This window comes from Tamandua tetradactyla, chromosome 3 (genome assembly GCF_023851605.1).
Source record: "Tamandua tetradactyla isolate mTamTet1 chromosome 3, mTamTet1.pri, whole genome shotgun sequence".
Lineage (NCBI taxonomy): Eukaryota > Metazoa > Chordata > Mammalia > Pilosa > Myrmecophagidae > Tamandua > Tamandua tetradactyla.
In genome coordinates this window covers 23,425,132-23,446,735 of record NC_135329.1, presented here as the reverse complement: position 1 = coordinate 23,446,735, position 21,604 = coordinate 23,425,132, and the positions used below count along the sequence as shown (strand labels likewise).

Below are 21,604 nucleotides of genomic sequence, written 5' to 3'. Positions count from 1 at the left end.
CTTCACCCATGGCTACCCAGGGAGCTCTAGTTCCAAGGCATTGTGCTGAGCAGGTACAAAGCAGGACGAAATGTGAGGCAGTGAAACTGCACAGAAATATGAGGGCCTGAGTCTTAATTTACGCTGCAGGAGCCTCCCTGAGGCACAAGAATGCAAGGGGTTTGGCCTCTTCGCATGCAGACCCTTCAGCTTTAGCTCTGATGCTCTAATGAAGCCCCTTATGGCCCAGGTCCAGATTCTGGGAATCTTGATTCTTAGCAAAATAGAGGCTGCGTGATGAAAGAGCCAGAGGGTCAGCTTTGTGTGGATCTCTTTGTGAGAAAGGCTTGGGGAGGGTAGCATATGACAAGCCCAGAGATGAGGTTCAGTGGGGAGCATCTGCTTACCAATTTCTGAGTAAAAAGCATCAAGGAGAGTTCAGGGATCCAATGGCAGAGTTGGTTCTTCTGCTACTTTCCCTCTGGCGAATAACTGTGCCCCTGAAGTCAATCTCAGCTACCTGAACTCTCTTTTCACTTGCTCAGGCTCAGACTTCTGGGAAAGAAGCAGTATTTACCAGGCTTTCAACCAGAAACATCCACCTCTACCCAAATCTCCTCAACTCTCAGCATCCATTTGGAAATTGAATTTTTTCCTTTTACATCCCTCCCCTGAAGGGGCAAGACCCCCTGTATTTTGCTGTACTTTGGTTACAGGAAAGAGACATGGCCCCCACCTCTGGGTCTGAAGACCTGGCAGTTGTTCAAAGCAGTGGGAAATAGTGCTTCCTCATGTCCAACTCCCCAGGGATCAATGCCATTTGGCATGTCAGGGTCTTGGAAGGAAGCCGGTGGGCCCACAGGATAGCAGAATGCCTAACTGCCCATCATCAGCTCTACACCCCTCAAGCTGAGCAAATGAGTCAGGGAGATGGAGCTCAGCTCAAAGCAGATGCTTTCCAGACAGACTCTCTGGAAGCCAGCATTCTTCCCATTAATCTCAAAGGTCCTGCAGGTTACATTAAAAGTTTGGGGTTGGAAGTAAACGGCACAGCCCCAGTAGGGCCTCTGGCTGACTCTTTCCTTCCCAGAAGATTCATATTTAACTTCACCTATGACATCACTGACATCCTCAGACCTGCTCACTTCTCTGGGCTTGCCCCTCTATGCAGGCCCACTTCACATGCCTCCCCCTTCACCTACCGCCTCTACAGTCTACAAGATAGTTGACTTGGAATCTCAGGATGTTCTAAGTGGAACGTTGGTGATGTTATCTACCTACTCATCTTACAGATGAGGGGACCAAGCTCCAGAGTGGGGGCATGACATAGATAAGCATCAGTGTGAGAGATAGAACTAGAGCCCAGGACTCTGCTAGACTCTCAGCCAGTGCTCATTATTCTCATCCTAAAAGATGTACCTTCCTAGAAGCCCCCATGCCTCCTACCCCATCTTGAAATTGAGAATATGGCAGTTGCCTAGGCTAATTATTTTTTGAAATTCTGTAGCATTGTGGGGCAATAACAGAGACAGGCAAAGTATGAAGAAAGGAGGAGGAGGATGGGAGATCCTTTCACAGGTGCTAAAAAGCCAGGACATTCATTAACATGCAGCACCCCATTCCATCCATCATGCCCTGGGCAAAGCAGCAAGAACTATTCCTTCCTTTGCCCACACACTCTTCCTGGTGCCTTCTCTTCCTCCCCTTTACTCTTCAAGGTGCTCCTTTTGACCTGTTTTCCAAGGAATAACATGGTGATGGAGCTGATCTGTGTGATGTGCTTGGGGACCCAGTCACACAAACACACATGCACCCCCCAGTGGAAAAGCCCTATTGAGACATACTGTGGACTCAATAATCGCCTCTATGGACTCAAAATTCTTTCAAGAATGAAAATAGAAAACAAATGACAGATTACCTCCTGGGTACAACCCTTTGAATTCTGCCACTCCTTCTGGCCAAGCACACCCTCCAACCTGCCCTGGGAGGTCAGAACAAATCACAGGGAGTCATATATATATATATGTCTTTTGTTCAAGATCATTGGCTTAGCTACTCCCCTAGCAGCCCCTGAAACACTTGAGGTCCATTTGAAGGAGAGCTCCTAGAGAGAAGGGTGGACCAGCAGTTACCCACATAGGCCACTGCCTGCTCTTCTCCCTTCTAAGGCAGGGAGGTACTTGAGGTTAGGAGGCCAACACAGTCCAGGGCCTCAGGCAGCTTGTGAGTGATCAAGGCCCTGAAGTCTTACTTTGGGAAACCTGAAGCAAGTCAGCTGCCTTCTTTTGCCAAGTCCCCTCTGCCTGGACCTTTCCCACTCATCATCTCAGACTCACCTGGCTAGCCCGGACTCAGCCTTCAGGACCTGGCCTACACACAACTCCTCCTGAAAGCCTTCACTAAAACCTCATGTGCAAGTGAGGGGCCCGCAAGTGAGGAGCCCTCTTACTGGTTGCCACAGCACCCTGTTCTTCCCCTTTGTATGTTATTACTGTAATTGCACATTTACCTCTCCCTCCAGGTAAGTAGTTCTGCAAGCACATGAGGGCAGGAACAATTATTTTTTTCATGATTGCATCCTCCGAGGTTAGCACAGTGCCTGGCACATTGAATGAGCTCAATTAATACATATTAAATGGATGAGTTCAAAGAAAGGGATCATTCACATCACTTGGATTCTGCAGTGAAAAGCACAGAAGGAATGACTGCAAGACAGAGAGCAGTCCTTTGTTGAGCAAATCCAGAGAATATTCTTCCCTGCAAAGCACCTATTCTATTGATACATGGTCTCTACCTGCTCAGAGCCTTGTGTCATCCTGAGGGAAGAAAAAAGTCCTTTCGTTTGCTTGCTTGTTTTAAATAGGTAATGCATGTACATGGTACAGAATTTGATACAAAGGTGCATATACTGATTTAAGTCTTTCCCACACCCCCTGTCCCCAATATCCGGGGTCCTTCCACCACGGATATTTACTGCCTGCGGCCTCTTGACTGCTTCTGTCTTCTTTTACAGACAGAAAAACTGAATAGCTCAGTCAAAGGGCACGTGTAGACAGCAGAAGTGAATCGTGCAAGTCACTGTTTTCGGCAGAAAAAAGACCCAGAGGTCCTCATCGCTCTCCCACTGGTCTAGTCTCTAACCCTAGGATATTGAGTGAGGGCCGGCAGCGAAGAAGCACGCGGCAGCGAAAAGGTTAATACGGCGGTCTCCGCCCTCTCAGTTGCATCTTCCGGGTAGAGGGGGCGGCGTTACGTCACTTCCTGGAGACTGTCTGAATCCGGAAGTGATCCCAGAGGACCGAATTACAGCTGAGGACCCCGGCCGCGAGCGCTACGGCCACCTCAGGGCAAGGTTCGAGACCATGAGCTGGTGAGTGAGGCCCAAGCGTTAGGGGGGCGCTGGAGCCCCAGACCCGATGCGCCTTGCCCCTGCGTGGGTTCTAAGTCTCTTCGCTCGTCGGTGCCCGCCCTTCCCTCACCGACCCGTCTGCCCTAGAGCAGGACCCGACTGGTCCCAGTTCTAGGGTCGTTCACCGGGTTTTCCTTCGGGGGCACTTCCGGAGACTCCATCCCTGGGCCGGACTCATCGGGAGATGGCGGGGAGGGGGTCCTCCTAGCCTGGGATCCCGCATCTGATTCCTGTCTCCTGGCTCTTCCTGTTCCAAGGAGCCGACTCGTCTTCTCCCAGTTGCTTAGATTGAGAGACTTCTTTGTTTTCTCTTCTTTTGAATATCCATTGAGGTGGAGCACGTGTCTTTTTTCTCCCCTCGCATCGGTGGGACATCACCGCTCGCATCAGTCCCAGAAGTGTGACCCTCATTCTGGCAGTTTGGGCCCTGTTCGCTGATCACAGCCGTCTCGCGTTCAGATAACTACCCTTTGTACCACTTAACTGTCTTAAAAGACAAAGAAAACTTGCTTCTCTTTTGGGAGGAACAAGAATTACCCCTCATCTAGCCCCTCCAGTATGAGGCTGGACTAGTAGTAATCATCTTCAGAGCCGTTATCTTACATAATGCTCTTCCTCTAACATACATATAGTTAAACATTACGGTAACTATCATGCCTGGAAAAACGAAGTCAGTGAGTTTCAGAGTAGGAGAGTCACAACTCCAGAGCTAGTAGGTACATTGGTCCAGAACTGTATGATAATTGGCACATTGTAGGTACTTTGTAATGTTTACTGGTTGATTTAGGAGAGTCAGTTTGCACATAAAGTAATCCCTGTATGTTGCTCTGGATTACTTATGTCAACAATAGGACAACCATAACTTGCCTGCCTTTCTGAGGCTTCCTTAGAGGCTGGTCGTGGGAAGGACCTTACCTTTAGACCTAAGGGTCATGGTGTCCATAACCCCAGACCCCAGGAGATCCTACAATAATATGCCTGTATGAATATGGGGCCCCCCAGAGTTATACCAAATGAATCAACCCTTTTAGAATCCAGGTTACATTAGTGTAGGGAACATATTTGCCACCCTATCCTCAAAATTTGTCTTGGTTCTTTACCCAAAGTAAACATGCTAACTAGTTGTGAATGAATGAAGAAAATAAAATATATTTCAGGAAGGCTTGTGCAGGTTGTCATTACAGGTTCTGGTCACAAGTAGCTGATGTGTCAGACAGACATCCCGAATAGCTCTCTAATGTGAATTTTAAGCCAATACTGTCCCCTTCCCCCTTTGCTTCTCAAACTAAGATTGATGGACAGATGTCAGGCAATCAGTGTCAGCACATGGAGGGGAGCCCGGAGCAAGGGCCTAATAAGTCCCAGCAGGAGCTGCTCCTTTACCCTCCACCTCTTGCTCCAGGGGGCTGAAGGGGGCTGGAGCCTTAAAAAGCTAACTTTCCAGTCTTCTTACAACCTAGTTAATGATGGGTAAAGTGGCAATTCTTCAATTCCCCTTCCTAAATTAACTGCTTCCTTAAGGTGTCAGTCTGGATCCCCCAACCTTGCAATGCAGATGTCCTCTTGCCTGCTGCATCTTTAATTCTTAGAGTTCTCTTGTGTAATTTTTCAAGATAAAAAGCAGAAAGGACAGCTGCATATTGCTTAGATTAGCATTTATAATTTTTTAAAAAGTAAATTGTTCTTTTCTTCTCAACTTGGAAGAAGAGTAGAGCAGAAACCACTGAAGATAAATGGTTCTCTGGGTGATCTAAGGAAAGTTATTTCTCCCTATCTTGTGGAAAGTTCATTTTCTGAAAAATTGTTAGCCTATTTCCTAAATTCTATTGGGTTGGAGAGAGTTGGAATTAACTACCATATAGAAGGAGCAGATTTTTATCCAGTAGAACTAATTTATCAGTAACATTAAACATCTTGGCACCTCCTCAGATTGAGAGTCATAACCAAAAGGGTGGCTTTGTCCCTCAAAGCTGAGATTCCTTTCTCTTCCTCCTTAGAGGACTTCTACGTCATCTCTTGCGTGGACCCTGACCCTCTCTCCCTGAGAGAGGAACAGCACCAGTGCCTGGGCACACAATTGCACTCAGTTCCTGGCTCAATGGCTGGCAAGGGGAGCTGGGCTGGCTCCTTCTGATTCACTCCCAGAGTGATTTTCCTGCTCCCAGAATGAATCCATCCATTCATCTAAGACTGGAATTCTCAGTGGGGGAAGAGACCAGACTGACGTAGAGCCATCATGGGAGGCTGATGCCCAAGGTCAAGTTCACCAAGCACATGGGATATGCCATCCATCACTGAATAAGGCCTAGGGGCACGTGGCCTATGGTCCCCAGAGGGTAACCATTGTTCTGGACTAGGCTGGGCTTTCAAAATGTCACAGTGAGAAATGTCCAATATTGATGCCCTTTGTACACTGGACATGCATGAGAAGTGAGATGTCTTTGTGCTCTGCTTCCTCTGTGCAGGCAGCCTGCCCACCTCCTGTTTATTTTGTGGGTACCTGATGACTTCCTGCACCATCAACCCAACCACTCATCCACTACCATCTGCCTTGCAGCAAGGTAGCCCCGTAGTCTGCTCTATTAAGAAGAAGGCATTTGATATTCACATCTCAGATTACTGATTCACTTCTTGGCTCCAAGTCAAGTGTGCAGCCTCCCTCCCCCTCCTCCCACCCCCCCGTACATGTGTGTGTCTTTATTATGGTATGGAGAGAGAAATAAATAGAATAAGAATAGTGACTTAAATCTGGATTAGCTGTCTCCAGGATGCAGCCTTCCCTGGCACCATATACCTTCATGATTTAGGTTTACGTGATGAGGTAAAAGATGTAGTGGAAGAAATCATCCTGTACCTATGGATATGGTTATTTGACTCAGCGTGAAGAAAGTCAGAAACAGTGCAGATAAGTTTGACCAGGAATTAGAAGGTTGAGTTTGGATTCTGGTTTGGTCACTCACAGTATGACCTTGTCAAACATTTAACTTTTTTCTGTCTTATTTTCTCCATCTGTAAAATAGAGCAGATAATTCTAGCTGACATTTTGCAACCCAGTTTGTTGTAAAAAGAATGGAAACTTTTCTTGGCTCTTCTGCTTCTGGCTACACCTTTAATAATGATATTCTTCTGATCCATATTCAGTCTTTTCTTGTTCTCACTTTCCACACCCCCATCATCTTTAGCATAGATGCCCAACTCTGGACTGTAGCCTGGAAGGTTCTTCTGGATCAACCTATTCTAATTCATTCCTGTGTTTGCAGTTCTCAAAGCTTTTCCTGGTCTCTCATGTCCCTGCTCTTTTGTATATACTGTTTCCTCTACCTGAAATGCTTTCCCGTCCTATGTAACTTCTGCTCATCCTTCAGGAGTTAGGTCTCAGTTAGGAGGCTTTACCTCTGAGAGGCTTTCCTGAACTACTTCCCTACACTGTTCCAAGTTTTGTTGGGCATCCAACCTGTGACCTCTGTACTAGGATTGTTGGTTCGCTTGTCAATAAACTCACTAGTCTGTGAGTTGTTGAGTATAGGGCCATCACTGTATCCCTGGTACTGCTCCTGGCAATCAGTAAATGTTTCATCAAATGTGTAAATGAAGACTCTGGTTTACTGACTTGCTTCAGCTCGGGAAAAATTTCAAGATGAAAATATACAAAACCTACGGGCCATTTCCTGAGGCGAAGATCCCCTAGGAGTGCTGTGGGTAAATGGACTAGCAGAAGAAGTGTATCTGAGCCTCTAGGAGGACTTCTCTGATTTTTCTCCTCCCCTCTTCTCTCTGTCCCCCCTCTTCCCCTACCCAAACTACTTTGGCATGTTTTTTTCTGTACTTTCCAAGCATTTCTACAGCCCTTTCGTGCTCTGCAGGCATCACACATCTGCCTCTCCCACATAAATTCCTTGAGAGTAGGCCCTATGACTTCTTCATCTTTGTGCACACATGCTATCTTACACATACTAGGTACCTAACGGGTAATTGTTGAAGGACATGGATGGCATATTTAAAAAGGAAGGTCAACTTCTGGGTCAGACAAAGCCATCCATTCCATTTCACACATTTTCTCGGTGGAGTATTTTTTTCTCTCGTTATTACCATTGCTGTCTTACACTTGTATGGTGCTTTTAACTTTTCAAATTATTTTCCCATCCATTATCTAATTTCATCTTCAAATCTACTCTTTTAAGTATGCACTGCAGGCCTTATTATCCTCCTTTCAGAATTTATCAGAACCCACTCAGCTAGTAACTGGCAGGATTAGAACTAAAACCTGTGTCTCCTGAGTATTCTCTCTACTTGAACAAGAGCATTAGAAAAGTGGAAAATCATTCCCAAGTAGATTGTGATCCCAAAGGAAGGTTTTACACATTGCTAGGAAGTATCTACACTGCCAGGTTGCTAGTGAATTTTAGGAAATTGTCAATTTTCACACGTGAAATGCTGTGAGAAGTTTCTTTTGTCCTATAAACCTCCAGGTTTCTTCCTCCTGTTGGGCCTTCCTGCCTGGAGTCACTTTACCACTTACTTGCTCTATCACTTTGGACAGGCCAAGCTCTCTCCGAGCTTTTTTCTCCTTTGTAGAGAGTGTGGTGATACCTAATAGATGAGGACAGAAGAGTCTGTGAAATCCCATATATAGCATTGCTTTGAATACAAACAATCTCAGTCTTATTTCAGCTGGTTTTAACAGGGTAGGGGGCTTTTTCCAGATTTTGGAGTAGTTCAAAATAGTTAACTATCTTGAGTCCCACAGTTACTTAGTCAAAAGTGTTTTCTTAGGTATTATACTCTTTAAGTAAACCTGCCAAGTTAACCTTTAGAGTTGGCAATTAAACTATTAGAGTTGATTTCCAAACCCATTATTTTGTGGTTAATCCATCAAATAGGACCCAGTATAGGGTGTTGCCCATAGATGATGACCAGTAAACATTTGTTGGTTTAATACCTACTGAATGTTAATAATATACAAGGGTGTGATCTGCCTTCAAAAAACTATAATAGTTGGTCCCTGTCTTCTGCCAGTATAGGAGAAGTTCCAAGGATTCAGAAGAGGGACAAAGATCACTAAGTGTTGGCATGGCATCATCAAAAAAGACTTCAAGCGGGGCATGTAATTTTAACTAAATCTTGACTTAGCAGGTGTGTCCTGTTTCATTGGGGAATGAGAGAGGGATCCAGGTTAGAAGAATGGTGTGGAAAAGGTATGTATTGGGGAGTCAGTCAGGAGCCCATTTTGGGTTAGTGATTTGAGTAGAAGCTTCATTAATGGAAATCAGCATTCTAGTTTGGGGCCACATTGTATCATGTGTTCAGTGCCCTGTTGAGGAATTGAAACTGATCCTAGGGTTTTGAAAATGGAAGGTTTTTGAGCAGGGAAGTAGCATGACAGTAACAATGGGTTAGAGTAATTTAGTAGTAGTCTTCAAGATAGATTAGAAAAGAGGAAGAATGGAGCCAGAGATGCTAATTTGGATTGGAGCTTTCAAACTTTTTTGTCTACAACACTGTTAGAAATACGTTTAACATCACAACCTGCACACACGTTTGTACTTGAAATAAAAGTTTCATGCAGGATATGTGCAGTGTACTCTGATATTTTCATTTTTGTAAAGAGTGACCCACTTCAATTGATTTCATGAGTAATTTTAATTTATATATCCCATGAAATATGGTGTAGCAGTTTAAATGAATGATGTGCCCTGGTTTGAAAAACCCTTATCTAGGCATTGATTACAGAAATTCAGATTATACTTCCACTGTCTTGGAGCACCTAGAAGGATGAACCTAAAATTGTAAAACTGTAACCCATACCAAACTCTGAAATCTGTTCTATAAGTAATTGCCGTGGTGTGCTTTGAAATTTCTTCTCTTTTGTATATTTTCACAGTTAAAAAATAAATTCAGACTGTAAGTGATCACCTGTGACCCCAGCCAGCTTAAGATAAGATTGTTTGCTTATTTGGTTGTTCTCAATAGGTTATGATAAGAAATATAGAACTTATTTTTATAAGAACTTTATTTTATAAGAGCTTATTCCATAGATTTGAAACTGTCAGTTACTTCACAGAGAAAACCCAAGTGGACAAAAGCCTGTGGAAAGATGGTCAGACTTTTTAGCAATCAGGGAAAAGCAGGTTAAAGCAACAATGAGATGCCATTTCACAACCATCAAACTGGCAACAATTTTAAAGTCTGGCAATACAAAGTATCTGAAGATCAGGCTCTACTTGAAGTCTCCTACACTGCCCATGGGAATGTAAATAGGTACAGCCCCGTTGGAAGTTTTGCAATGCCTAATACTGCTGAAAATGTACATACCCTATAACCCAGAGAAACTCTTGCACCTTTGAAATAAGGAAACATATACAGGAATGTTAATTGCATCATTGCTTGTAGCTCTTCAGCATCTGGAGAATGGATGAATAGTGATATATTTTTATAATGAAATATGATATAGTAGCTGAAGTGAGTGAAATAGAGCTATGTGTATCAGCATGGATAAATGTATAATAGTGGACGTAAAAAGCTCAATTTTAAACAAACTTAGTAACTTGGGCATGGTAGTGTTACATTATGGTATGGGACTGCTTCTTGCCCCAAAAACAGAAAAATAATTTCAGGTTTCCTAGCCATTCCTTGGGGTATAGTGAAAAGAACACTATACTGGGACCACTTAGCTCTTAGATAGCTGGGCTTTGGTCCTGGTTCTACTTATCTCTGTGTTACTTAGTCCAAGTCACTCCTTCTGGGCCTCAGTTTTATCATTGGCATCAAATGCCACCACCACCATCTTCACTACAAATATTTAGAAACTCTTCACTGTATGCCAGGAACTGTTTTAAGCATCAAGCTCATTTAATCATCACAACAACCCTATGAGATAGGGATATGATTATCCTGTTTTACAGATGAGAAAACTGAGACACAGGAAGGTTAGATAATTTGCCCATGCTTCCTCAGCTGGTGATTGGCAGAATCAGGGCTTGAACCCAAGCGGTGGCTCCAGTGTCCAAGCACTAACCAAGGGGAAATACAGGAGTGGACCCCTTTAAGTGAACTGATGTATATGAAGCATCTGTTGCAGAATCCGTCAATAGTAGATGCTCAATAAATGGTTGTTTTAATTAGATGATCTCTAGGATCTCTTGTGACTCTTAACGTTTTGTGATTCATTTTGTCTTTACTTTTTAGAGATCAGCCTTGGGAGCAGGGGGGAAGGTGGACTCACAGCTGAACCGGATGATTGTTCTGGTCCAAGTAACAAATCAGCCAAGTCACAGAGTCATGCCTTTTATTTTTAAATACACACATATTTCCTCAGTCTGCTGGCGAATGAGGGTGATGTTCTGTGTGCTCTGGTTTGGGATCCCATTAATTTAGGGGATGGACTGTGGTGGGGCCAGAGAGGCTGTGGTTATAGGCACTGGAATTGGATCATTTACAGCTCAATTAGTTTCCCTTCTGATAGAATCTCTCATGTCCTTGCTTGAGTTGAACTTTCCTTGGCCCTTTGGCATCGTGGCCAGCTGGCCCTTCATACAGAGAGGATGGCATCCAACAGGCAGCTGCTCTCCCGGAGCCAGATGACTCTTGATAAGCCCTGCCCCTACCCTGTTAGGGTAGTGGTATCCTTGGTGGGGCCTCAGACCAGAGAAGGCAGTAAGCCCAAGGATAGAGTAACAGAAGGATGGGGGTGGGGGGAGGGCCTGTCCTTCCAGCCTGCAGAAACTGCTGCCTTTCGCCCACCTTCCTGCTCTTGCCTAGACGGTGACTCAGGCCCAGACCACTCCCCGGGGAGCCAGCATTTCAGCCACTATCTGCTGCCTCCTACTCTTTGCTCAGCCGTCCCCTCATTACCCTCTCCTTCACTAGTCCCCCTCCCCCAAAAAACAAAACTAAACTAACAAAGTGGATCTCTTGCCCAGCTGAGGATATCAGGAAAATAAGGAGTGGGGTCAAGTCACTCATTTCTCTATGAAAAATCATCTCTGGGTTCTTTCCATCTCCACACCAGACCTTGGCTCATTCATGTTCAGTAGAAACAAATTCCAGAGGCCAACTGAAGATCAAGGAACAATGTTTAGCTTTTAGCTTGTTTATACCCATCTTGGCAGTGAAAGTGGAAAACTCTCCAAAGAAGTCAGAAATCAAGGGATCTGCTAGGGTGACCAGGGGATCCCCACCCAACTGCCATCTGGTCCTGCCTCTTGTCTCTGTTTCTGCAGTAGAGGGGCAAGGAAACAAAAGATTGAGAAACCTAACAAATTGAAAATGCAAAAGAGCTGTTTTTGTAAATAGACATTACACAAGAGCAGGAGTTTTTTTGGAAAGGTTTACTGAGACAGAATTAGCTAACTGGCATCATGCTGCTAATAGAGATATTTACTGTTTGAAAAGTGTATTTGTAGCTTTAGAGAACATCCTGTTGACTTCTTTTTATTGTGAAAGAAAATGGAATCTTTTTATTTTTTTTGCCCCTTACCCTCTGTAACATAGAACTTTTTTTCTTTTTTGAGGTAAGGCGTGTTGAAAGTTGGAGAAGGGTAAGATTGAGAGAAACGTTTTCTCCATTTTGTTGCTGAGCCCAAAATAGCCCTTTTCCTGCCCTCCGGTGCTCATATTTATGGAATGGCAAGCATAATAAAGTAAGAAATCCTATTCCAGAGGTAGAGAGCCCAGAGCCCTCTTGATTTCTTCCAGAACACAGAGATTCTCTGGAGAGCAAGCCCTGTCTTCTCTCTGGACTGTGGCTTACCCACACAGTACCAAGGGGAGAGCCCTGAGGAAAACTGAGGAGGACCAAAAGTCCTGAAGCCCAGTGAGCCTCTCCATGCCCTGGAGGACTGCCAGCTTCGGCCCCGTATGATCCTGCTGTGCCAAGGCAGCCACTGCTCCTGGAGATGTTGCAATATTGTCACCCCTGCTGCACACTTTCCAAAGCAACTGTTTCTCATAAGGAAGTCCCACATTCCAAGGGAAACAGAACAGCGGGGATAAAATTATGGCTTCAATGGAAGGAAGTAGCAGAAGATCCTGTAGAAGTATAGTTATTTTCCCTTTCCCTCTTGCTTTCTCTTCTTTGCTACCTTTCACTGCTTCCTGCAAGAATGCGCAGTTTCAGTGGCGGATAATCTCAGGTCCTTATGTCAAGGCACCTGCCCCAGTATTCTGGCTCTTTCTCTAGCAGAATGGGAGCATATCTGCAATTTGACAACCTCTGAGTAAACTCACCAGAGTCTTATTCCTTCCTATTTGTTTCCTCTTAGGCTCTTTAAAACATTTTCCATTGCCCATTTTTCTGTGGCTTCACCAGGCTTTACTTCCAATGCCAAAGGCCCGTCTCCATTTTCTCTTTCTCAGTACTGTTCCTTGACTCCAGCTGATACTTGTGACTGGTGATACCCCGTTTGGGTTTAGTTTTGGTCAGATAAGAATCAGTAAACTAAATACAATGATATTACTTTTCTTTGTTTATATAGCTCCATCTAAGAGTAGCTTTTCACAGGAAACTTGAATTAGAGTATAGTGTTTTCTAAGCCTTTGGGACAGATGCACTTTTTTCATTCATTCAATGCTTACTACGTGCATAAGACTAGAGTATAAGCACCATAGAACCAGAGAATGTGTCTGTCTTGTTCGTTCTGATATCCTTAAAATCTAGCACAGTTTGGCACAAAGCAGGTCTTTAATATCTATAAAATATTCATTCAGTGTAAAATTGAAAATAGCACTGTGCCTAAGCAGTACTTGCAGGGGTTGCAAAGCAGTAAAACATTCAGCCCCTGCCCTTAAGGTGCTTATATTTCATAATCAGAAAGCAAGGCATGTATACATCAAAGTTAGTTGACAAGTATCCTTTACCACAATTATGAAAGGATGGTTCATTATTAGGAAATGTATTAGCACAGTTCATGATCATAATGGGTCCTGGGAGAACAAACTGGTCATCTAAATGCATGCTGAAAAGACATTGGTATAATTCAAAAATCCAGTTTTTGTTTCTTTTAGTAAACTAGGAACAAAAATATATTTTCTTTTGATTATGAAGCTTTCTGGCTGAAACTAGTTACCTTCCTTCACATTTACTAGTGAAAGATCAGACTCAAAGCATCCTTACTAAGATTGGAAATGTTTTTCTTTTCTTTCCTACAATTTCTAGCCAGTGCAATAACACAGGACAAAAAAAAATGCAGTATGACTATTAAAAAGAAAAGGCAAATTTTGTTATTTTCAAATTATATGACTATCAGGAAAACCTAATTCTTTGTTTTCTTGGCTTATGTCAGTTAAATATGTAGACAGTTACTGGTTTCAAGGCAAATATTTAAAATCTAATAGTTTTCTTATATACCAGGAAGATAAAATGAAAAAGAAAATCCCATCCATAGTATAACCAAAAATGAAAATTCCAAGGAATACATCTAACAGGAAGTGTAGGGCTGGAAAATTCATGTTAGCATTACTTTGGGATCTTGATATTTAATAAAATACATGTATAGGACCTATAGTAAGAAAAAAAACAGGCAACATAATAAAAGACTTGAATGAATGGAAATAAATCTTATGGCCCTGAATAGGCAAACCTAATATTTGTAAAGATGTAGGTTCTTCAAAAATTAATCTATCAATATAATGCATTTCCGGTAATAAATATCCTCCTGCAATTTTTTGAGGAGGGCAGCACAGCAGATGACTTTGAAATTTATCTTGAATAATAATAATAAATAACAGCCAGGAAATTATCTGAAAAAGAAAAATATTGAAATAGAGGCCCTGCCCCAATCAAGATGATAGAGAGAAACACTTCAGGTCTCCATCCCCCTACGAAAGCTTTGAACAATCAGCAAGGGCTGGCAGAAACATCTTTCTTAAAGCTCCAGAAAATAGTTAAAGGAGTGCAATAACAGGGTAAATACCAAATCAAGAAAAAGGCCACTTGAAAGCAGTAGGATCTCATGGCACTCTGACTGGCCCTTTCCCCATCCCCTCACTGGCTCTGTCTGGATCTGGCCCATTATCCCTTTGTGTATCCCTGATCTCAATTCTAGAGAAAAGAGAGTAACCTTCATATATATTCTGAGTGCATGTATATCTGGCACAGCCTGTCAGGGTGGCTTGAAGGACTTGCTATCGCAGAACTTGCCTGTGTGTAGAAAGCAGTTAACAGAACAATCCTACAGAATGCTGAAGGAGAACAGCCAGGTGGCTCCCTGGAGCAAGGGATTGTTGGCCATACATACAGTGCAGTGCCCAGGACTGGAAGGAAACTGTTTCCTAAGGAAGAGGGGATGTTTACATCCTTGTAAATGGGGAAATTTCTTGGGCCAGACATGAAAGCTCAAGACCATAGGCATGAGCAGAAAGGTTCAGGGAGGCCCTTATGCTTTGGGCTGGATCTGTTCTCCAAATGCGTTACATGATAATCCCTGTAGTAGAGCATGCACATACATCAATCTTCAAAGGCAGGGAAGGAGTTTTCTTATTCCTCCTTTTTATTGTTGTTGTTTGTTAGCTCCTGACATTCAAGGAAAGCTCTGTCATAGCGCTAGCTGAATACAAGCTTAAGGAATAAATATGTCAAAGACTAAATTCCAGTGATAACCCCTAAAATATGAAAATGCCCAGGTTTCAACAAAAGATTACAGAACTTTCAAAGAAACAGGAAGTGATAGCCTGGGCAAAGGAGAAGATTAAAGTGTTAGAAACCATCAATGAGGAGGACCAGACCTGGGACACACCAGACAAAACTTTTTTTTAATGGTCCTAAATATGTTCAAAGAGCTAAAGGAAAATATGGACCAAAAACTAAATGATATCAGAAAAACAATATCTGACTACGAAGAGAATAGCGATACAGCAATGGAAATTATGAAAAGGAACCAAACAAACCTGAAGGCCACAGTAACAGAAATAGAAACTTCCCTAGAGGGATTCAATAGCAAATTAAAGCTGGCAGAAGAAAGGTTTGAACTTGAAGATAAGACTATTGAAACCATCCAGTGTGAGGCACAGAAAGAGGAAAGAATGAAGAAAAGTAAACAGAGCCTAAGGAACCTGTGGGACACTATCAAGTAAATCAGTATATGCATTGTGGGAGTCTCGGAAGGAGGAGAAAGAAAGAAAGAGACAGGGAGAATATTCAAAGAAAGAATAGCTAAAAGCTTCCCAAATTTAATGAAATACATGAATATGTATGTCCAAGATGCACAAAGAACTCCGAACAGAATAAACATAAATAGACTCACACTGCACCATAGTATAATCAGACTATCCAATGCCAGAGATAAAGAATTCTGAAATCCACAAGCGAGATGCAATGTCTCACATACAAGGGAACCTCAACAAGATTAGCTACTGATTTCTCATCAGAAACTATGAAGGCAAGAAAGCAGTGGGAAGATATATTTAAAGTGCTGAAAGCAAATAATTGCCAGCCAAGATTTTGTATCCAGCAGAACTGTCTTTCAAAAATGCGAGAGGAATTAAGACATTCCCAGACAAATGTCATCATTACTAAATCAGCCCTACAAGAAATGCCAAAGGTGTTTCTTCAGTTTGAAAGGAAAGGACACTAGACAATTGACTGGTGCCAGTACTAGTGTATGTTTTTATTTGTAACTCCACTTTTTACTTCCTAAAGGATCTAAGAGGCAAATGTATAAAATGTAGTGAGGTTTAAATGGTTTGTAACTCATAATATTTAGAAATGTAATTTGTGACATGAACTTCTTAAAGGTGAGTAGATAGAGGCATATAGAAATGTATGTTATTGTGGTTGGTATCAAAGCAAATGGGATTGATGGCATGAGGGTACTCTGTAAGTGGGTGTGAAACTGAGTGCTGAGATAAGGAGGACTGGTTGAAAATGTTTATAAGTTAGAGCCCTAAGTCTCCTCTCCAACTCCATTTCACTGGGAGACTGTCTCCTACCCCCACCCTAGCAGAAGAAAGGAGGGTTTCCCTCCTCTGGATTCTATAAAACAGGGAGTCTCTGTAGTAGGGGACACAAAGTTAGACTTACTGTGTGAAACTAATAAAGCCAACATCTCAGAGCCCCTCACTTACATGGTTCTTTTCCAAGTCCCTGAAAGGAGCCCTAGCCACGTGTTCACCTGGTCCATTATTTCTGTGAGCTTAGAAATCTTAAAGTATTTAAATGGCAGTCAGTTAAGAAAACCTCTGTTTTCTGCCATGTTTTTAAAAAAATTTTTTTTAATACCAAAAAATACCAAACAAAAGCAAACATTCATAACTTTTGATCATTCCATTCTACATATATAATCAGTAATTCATAATGTCATCACATAGTTGCATATTCATCATCATGATCATTTCTTGAAACATTTGCATCTGTTCAGAAAAAGAAATAAAAAGAAAACAGAAAAAAATTCATACATACCATACCCCCCACCCCTCCCCATCACCGATCACCAGCATTTCACTCTAAATTTATTTTAACGTTTGTTTCCCCTATTATTCATCTTTATTCCATATGTTTTACTCATCTGTTGATAAGGTAGATAAAAGGAGCATCAGACACAAGGTTTTCATAATTACACAGTCACATTGTGAAAGCTATATCATTATACAATCATCTTCAAGAAACATGGCTGCTGGAACACAGCTCCACATTTTCAGGCAGTTCCCTCCAGCCTCTCCATTACATCTTGACTAACAAGGTGATATCTATTTAATGCGTAAGTATAACCTCCAGGATAACCTCTCAACTCTGTTTGGAATCTCTCAGCCATTGACACTTTATTTTGTCTCATTTCACTCTTCCCCCTTTTGATCAAGAAGGTTTTCTCAATCCCCTGATGCTGAGTCTCAGCCCATTCTAGGGGTTTTCTCAGTCCCTTGATGCTGAGTCTCAGCTCGTTCCGGGATTTCTGTCCCACATTGCCAGGAAGGTCCACACCCCTGGGAGTCATGTCCCACATAGCCAGGGGGAGGGTGGTGAGTTTGCTTGTTGTGTTGGCTGGAGAGAGAGGCCACATCTGAGCAATAAAAGAGGTTCTCTTGGAGGTGACCTTTAGGCCTAATTTTAAGTAGGCTTGACCTATCCTTTGTGGGGTTAAGTTTCATATGAACAAACCCCAAGTTTGGTGGCTCAGCCTATAGCTTTGATTGTCCACCTGCTTGTAAGAATATCAAGAATTCAACTTGGGGAAGTTGAATTTTCCCCCTTTCTCATCATTCCCTGAAGGGGACTTTTCTGCCATGTTCTTTTAATCCAGTCATTTGGGGCAGACCTATTGTTGCATGGGACCTTACGATTTTCCATGGAGATGTGACCACACCCATTCAAGATGAGTCTTAAGTGGTTTACTAGAGTCCTTATAAGAGTGGACATAGAGAACAGAGAGATAAAACCAAGACACAGCTGTTTGGAGATGCTCAGCTAAAGATAATATGCAGAGTCTGCCCTGGAGAAGCCAAATGAAGAGCCACAGATGCTTAGAGTGAAAGCCACTGGAAACTGGAGCTGAAAGAGTTGTTTGAAACCAGAAGCTTGGAGAGAAGGACAGCAGACATTGCCATGTGCTTTCCCATGTGACAGAACCCAGTACAAGATTGGCCTTTCTTGAGTGAAGGTATCCTCTTTTCAATGCCTTAATTTGGATACATTCATGTTTTTAGAACTATAAACTTGTAACTTAATATATCCCTTTATAAAAACCAAAAGAAAAAGGAAAGCCTCTGTTTTCACTTCCTACTTTTTCATCTTCCTACTACCCACTTCATGTCAGAAACCTATGAAGTAGTCCTAGACTTTTACGATGGACCCATGGGGAGTTCAGTTTAGTTGGGAAAAAGCTAAATTAACTGCAATTTGTCAAGATGTTTTTGGAAAACATCAATAAAGCAAGTAAGAAATTACAGATTTGTCTTTGTAATATATAAAGGGTGTCTTTTTGGTCATGTTTAAATTTATTTTTAAAACTAAGGGAGAATGTAGATTAAAAAATAATAGAATACTTTTTTTTGACATGGGCAGACTCTAGGAACCAAACCCTTAATGGCTCAAAACGATTTCTGTTGGTCAGGAATTTGGGAGTGGCTTAACTAGGGAGGTTCTGGTTTGGGAATGCTAATGAGACTGCAATTCAATCCCTGGGCTAGAACTACAGCCTTCTGAAGGCTTGAGTGGAGGCTGAAGAATCTGGTGACTACTACATGCAGGAAGGAAGGCAAATCACATACACTCATAGTAGTTTCCTTAATATTGATCTAACAAAATTACAGTATAGCCATATTGAGGAGAAGAGGAATTGCAAGTATGCCTTTGTGTAGTGGAGGTGGGGACCTGAAAGAGGTTTGTTTTTTCATTTGTTTGTTTGTTTGTTTAAATCCTTATCTTCTAAAATGAAAGGACAATATTTAACAATCAAGAAGTAGCAGAATGAGCATTTTATTTTATTTAAAGATGCCAAGGTAAATATAAAAAAATCAGCTGATTTCAGAGTGGTTGCCTCTGGGCAAGTGAGTTTAGGGGGCCTAGAGTACTGGAGGTTTTACTTAACAAACTTTGTTGATGTATTAAATCATACACATATATAGCTTTGATAGAAATAAAACTTAGGTTAATAAAAGAAAGCCACAAATGTAATAAGATATAGATGAATATTTATATGTTGTTGGGGCAGAGGGGCAGGTTTTTCTCCGTATGACACCAAAATAAGAAGTTGTATAGTAAAAGGTGGCTTTGATTTCATTTCATAATAACCAAAAGCTTCTATAGATAAAACATACAATGTAAAAAAGTGAAAGACAAACACTAAGCCAGGCAAAGAGCAGGTAGTAAAATGTAAACTGTTTCCATCTTTCTCTAGCGCAATTTGGCAAAATATATCACAGCCTTAGATAGGTATATATCCTTTGACCAGTAAGTCCATTTTTAAGAATTAATACTCTGTGACTAATCCTTGATGTGCACAAAGATTTAGCTATTAGGATTTTTGTTTATTATAATAGAAGAAAAATTTCAGTCAAAACAACCAACAGTAAGTAATATAAATTTAAAAACTAAAACTAGTGGTGCACATGTAGGCATATAATGAGATACTGTGTTGCTCCTAAAAATCAGGCAAGGGCGGGCCATGGTGGCTCAGCAGGTAAGAGTGCTTGCCTGCCATGCCCGAGGACCCGGGTTCGATTCCCGGTGCCTGCCCATGTTAAAAAAAAAAAAAAAAAATCAGGCTGGTGAAAACTATATATTGATACATTAAAAATTTATGATATGTTTCTAGATAATTCCACCTTTTTTTAATGATGTAAATATTCATATATCCATAAGTACATACATGTAGGTACACACAGATTCGGGATTTTACTGGATTATTTTATTCTTCTGTGTGTACGTGTTTTGATCTTTTGTGTTTTTCCATGTTTCCCATGTTTTTAAATAATAATCAGGTTTATTTTTGTGGTCAAGAAAAAGAAAACTTGGATTTTTTTTTTAAATATGGAAAGTGCAAAGAAGAAAACAGTAATCATATTCTCACTGTCCAGAATTAACCGCTATTGATATTTGGCATATTTGCTTCCAGTTGTTTTTCTCTGAAAATTTTCAAAATTTAAATAACAACACCAAAAACTGTTTTTAATGTATACAAATTTTTAAGTTGTTTTCTCTGATGAGCATGTTTTACTTTTTAAAGAGATAAAGTGTTATTAGTTGCAAAAGGTAGAATATTTTTAAATGCCAAATAAGTCTCAGACATGTGGGAGAAGGTCAGTGAGAGTTGGAGCTTGAGAACAGCTTTCCTTAATTTAGGAGAAGAAAAGGCATTCCGTGTGGTTGAGATGGCCATATGCCTTACTTTCCCTGGACAATCCAGGTTTATGACTGTTGTTTTATGTAATTGTTAATGGCACCCCCTTTTGCACTCAAAAGTGTCCCAGTTTGGGACAGGAAATTATAAGGAATCTGCATTTGGGGGATTAACCAATGGAGGCACTTGGCTGAATCATGTATTGAGTATGTTGAGAAAGAAAACTGAGTGAAAGGAAGATTGGGACCGTATTATAGAGGCACATTGAATGCTGATTTAAGAGATCCCTCCATTGATTCTAGGAGATGTACAAATGAGCTGTAGTATCTTGTAGTACCAGAAGGTAAACAAATGCTCAAAAAACAAACATACAACCCACAATGAGGGAGGTATGTCAAAAAGACACACAGGAGCCAACTAAAAGAGCTCCCAGTGGCCGAAGCTGGAACAATTGAGCAAGAAAGTAAAATAGTATTGGATAATAACCCAAAGCTTAAAATAATATCCATGAGTCCACACTGATATAAATAAGTGATTGAATAAATAAATAAATAAATAGGGGAGGAAAGACAAATTTCCTATACTGAAGAATTCCAAATAATTTATGTAAATACTCCGCCCTCAAGGAGAGAGCATAACTCCTGAATCCTTACGTGTGGGCTGCACATAGGCACTTTCTTCCAAAAAGTACAATAGGATGTACAAAGGACTAAAGAGAGGCTTTATAAGGCAGAAACCTGGGAAAACTGCCTCAGCCAGGTAATCAGGGTTAATAGCAACTGCGATAAGTCACGTTGACTTGAGGTGATGTGATGACAATGGTACTTTATCTCTGTGGTCTTCCTCCTGGAGATCCATAGCACTAGTCTAATCATGAGAAAAACATCGGACAAATCCCACTTGAAGGATAGTCTATAGATAACCTGACCAGCTCTCCCTAAAATATCAAGTTACCTAAAACAAGGAATGTCTGAGTAACTATCACACCCAAAAGCAGTCTAAGGAGTCATGACAACTAAATGTAGTGTGGGATCCTGGATGGATTCCTGGAACAGCGTGAGGACATTAGGGGAAAACTAAAGAAATCTCAATAAATGTAGACTTTAATTGACCATAAGGCATCAATATTGGGTCATTAATTGGGACAAATGTACCGTATTAATGTAAGATGTTAATAAAAGGGGAAATTGGGTATTGTTTATGGGGATTTCTATACTGTCTTCCCAATTCTTTTGTAAATCTAAGATTATTTTAATATAAAAAATTTATTTTAAAGCAAAAACTTATTCCAGCTGGTGGAGATAATGCTTTTGAGCAGGTAAGTTGAAAAATCATCAGAATAGTATGATAGTTACATGTGATCCTCAGGACTTATAGTGGGAACACAAAGAAAGAAAACTGGTTGTCCACATAATACCCTGAACCTTTAACTTGTGCAGAAGCACCC

General features: G+C 41.5%; 1 protein-coding gene across 3 annotated transcripts in view; it reads left to right on the top strand.

The window, feature by feature from the left end:
• Positions 1 to 3,223: 3,223 nt before the first annotated feature.
• The window catches only part of BIN3 (bridging integrator 3), a 46,598-nt gene continuing 28,217 nt past the window's right edge, over positions 3,224 to 21,604 (top strand). Inside the window, exon 1 of one of the 3 annotated variants that reach the window (XM_077152769.1) lies at positions 3,224 to 3,349. In XM_077152769.1, coding sequence (XP_077008884.1) covers positions 3,342 to 3,349 — 8 coding nt within the window. In that variant the 5' untranslated portion in view covers positions 3,224 to 3,341. The remainder of the gene's footprint in view (positions 3,350 to 21,604) is intronic. The other 2 variants (XM_077152771.1, XM_077152770.1) reach the window with 2 other exon arrangements.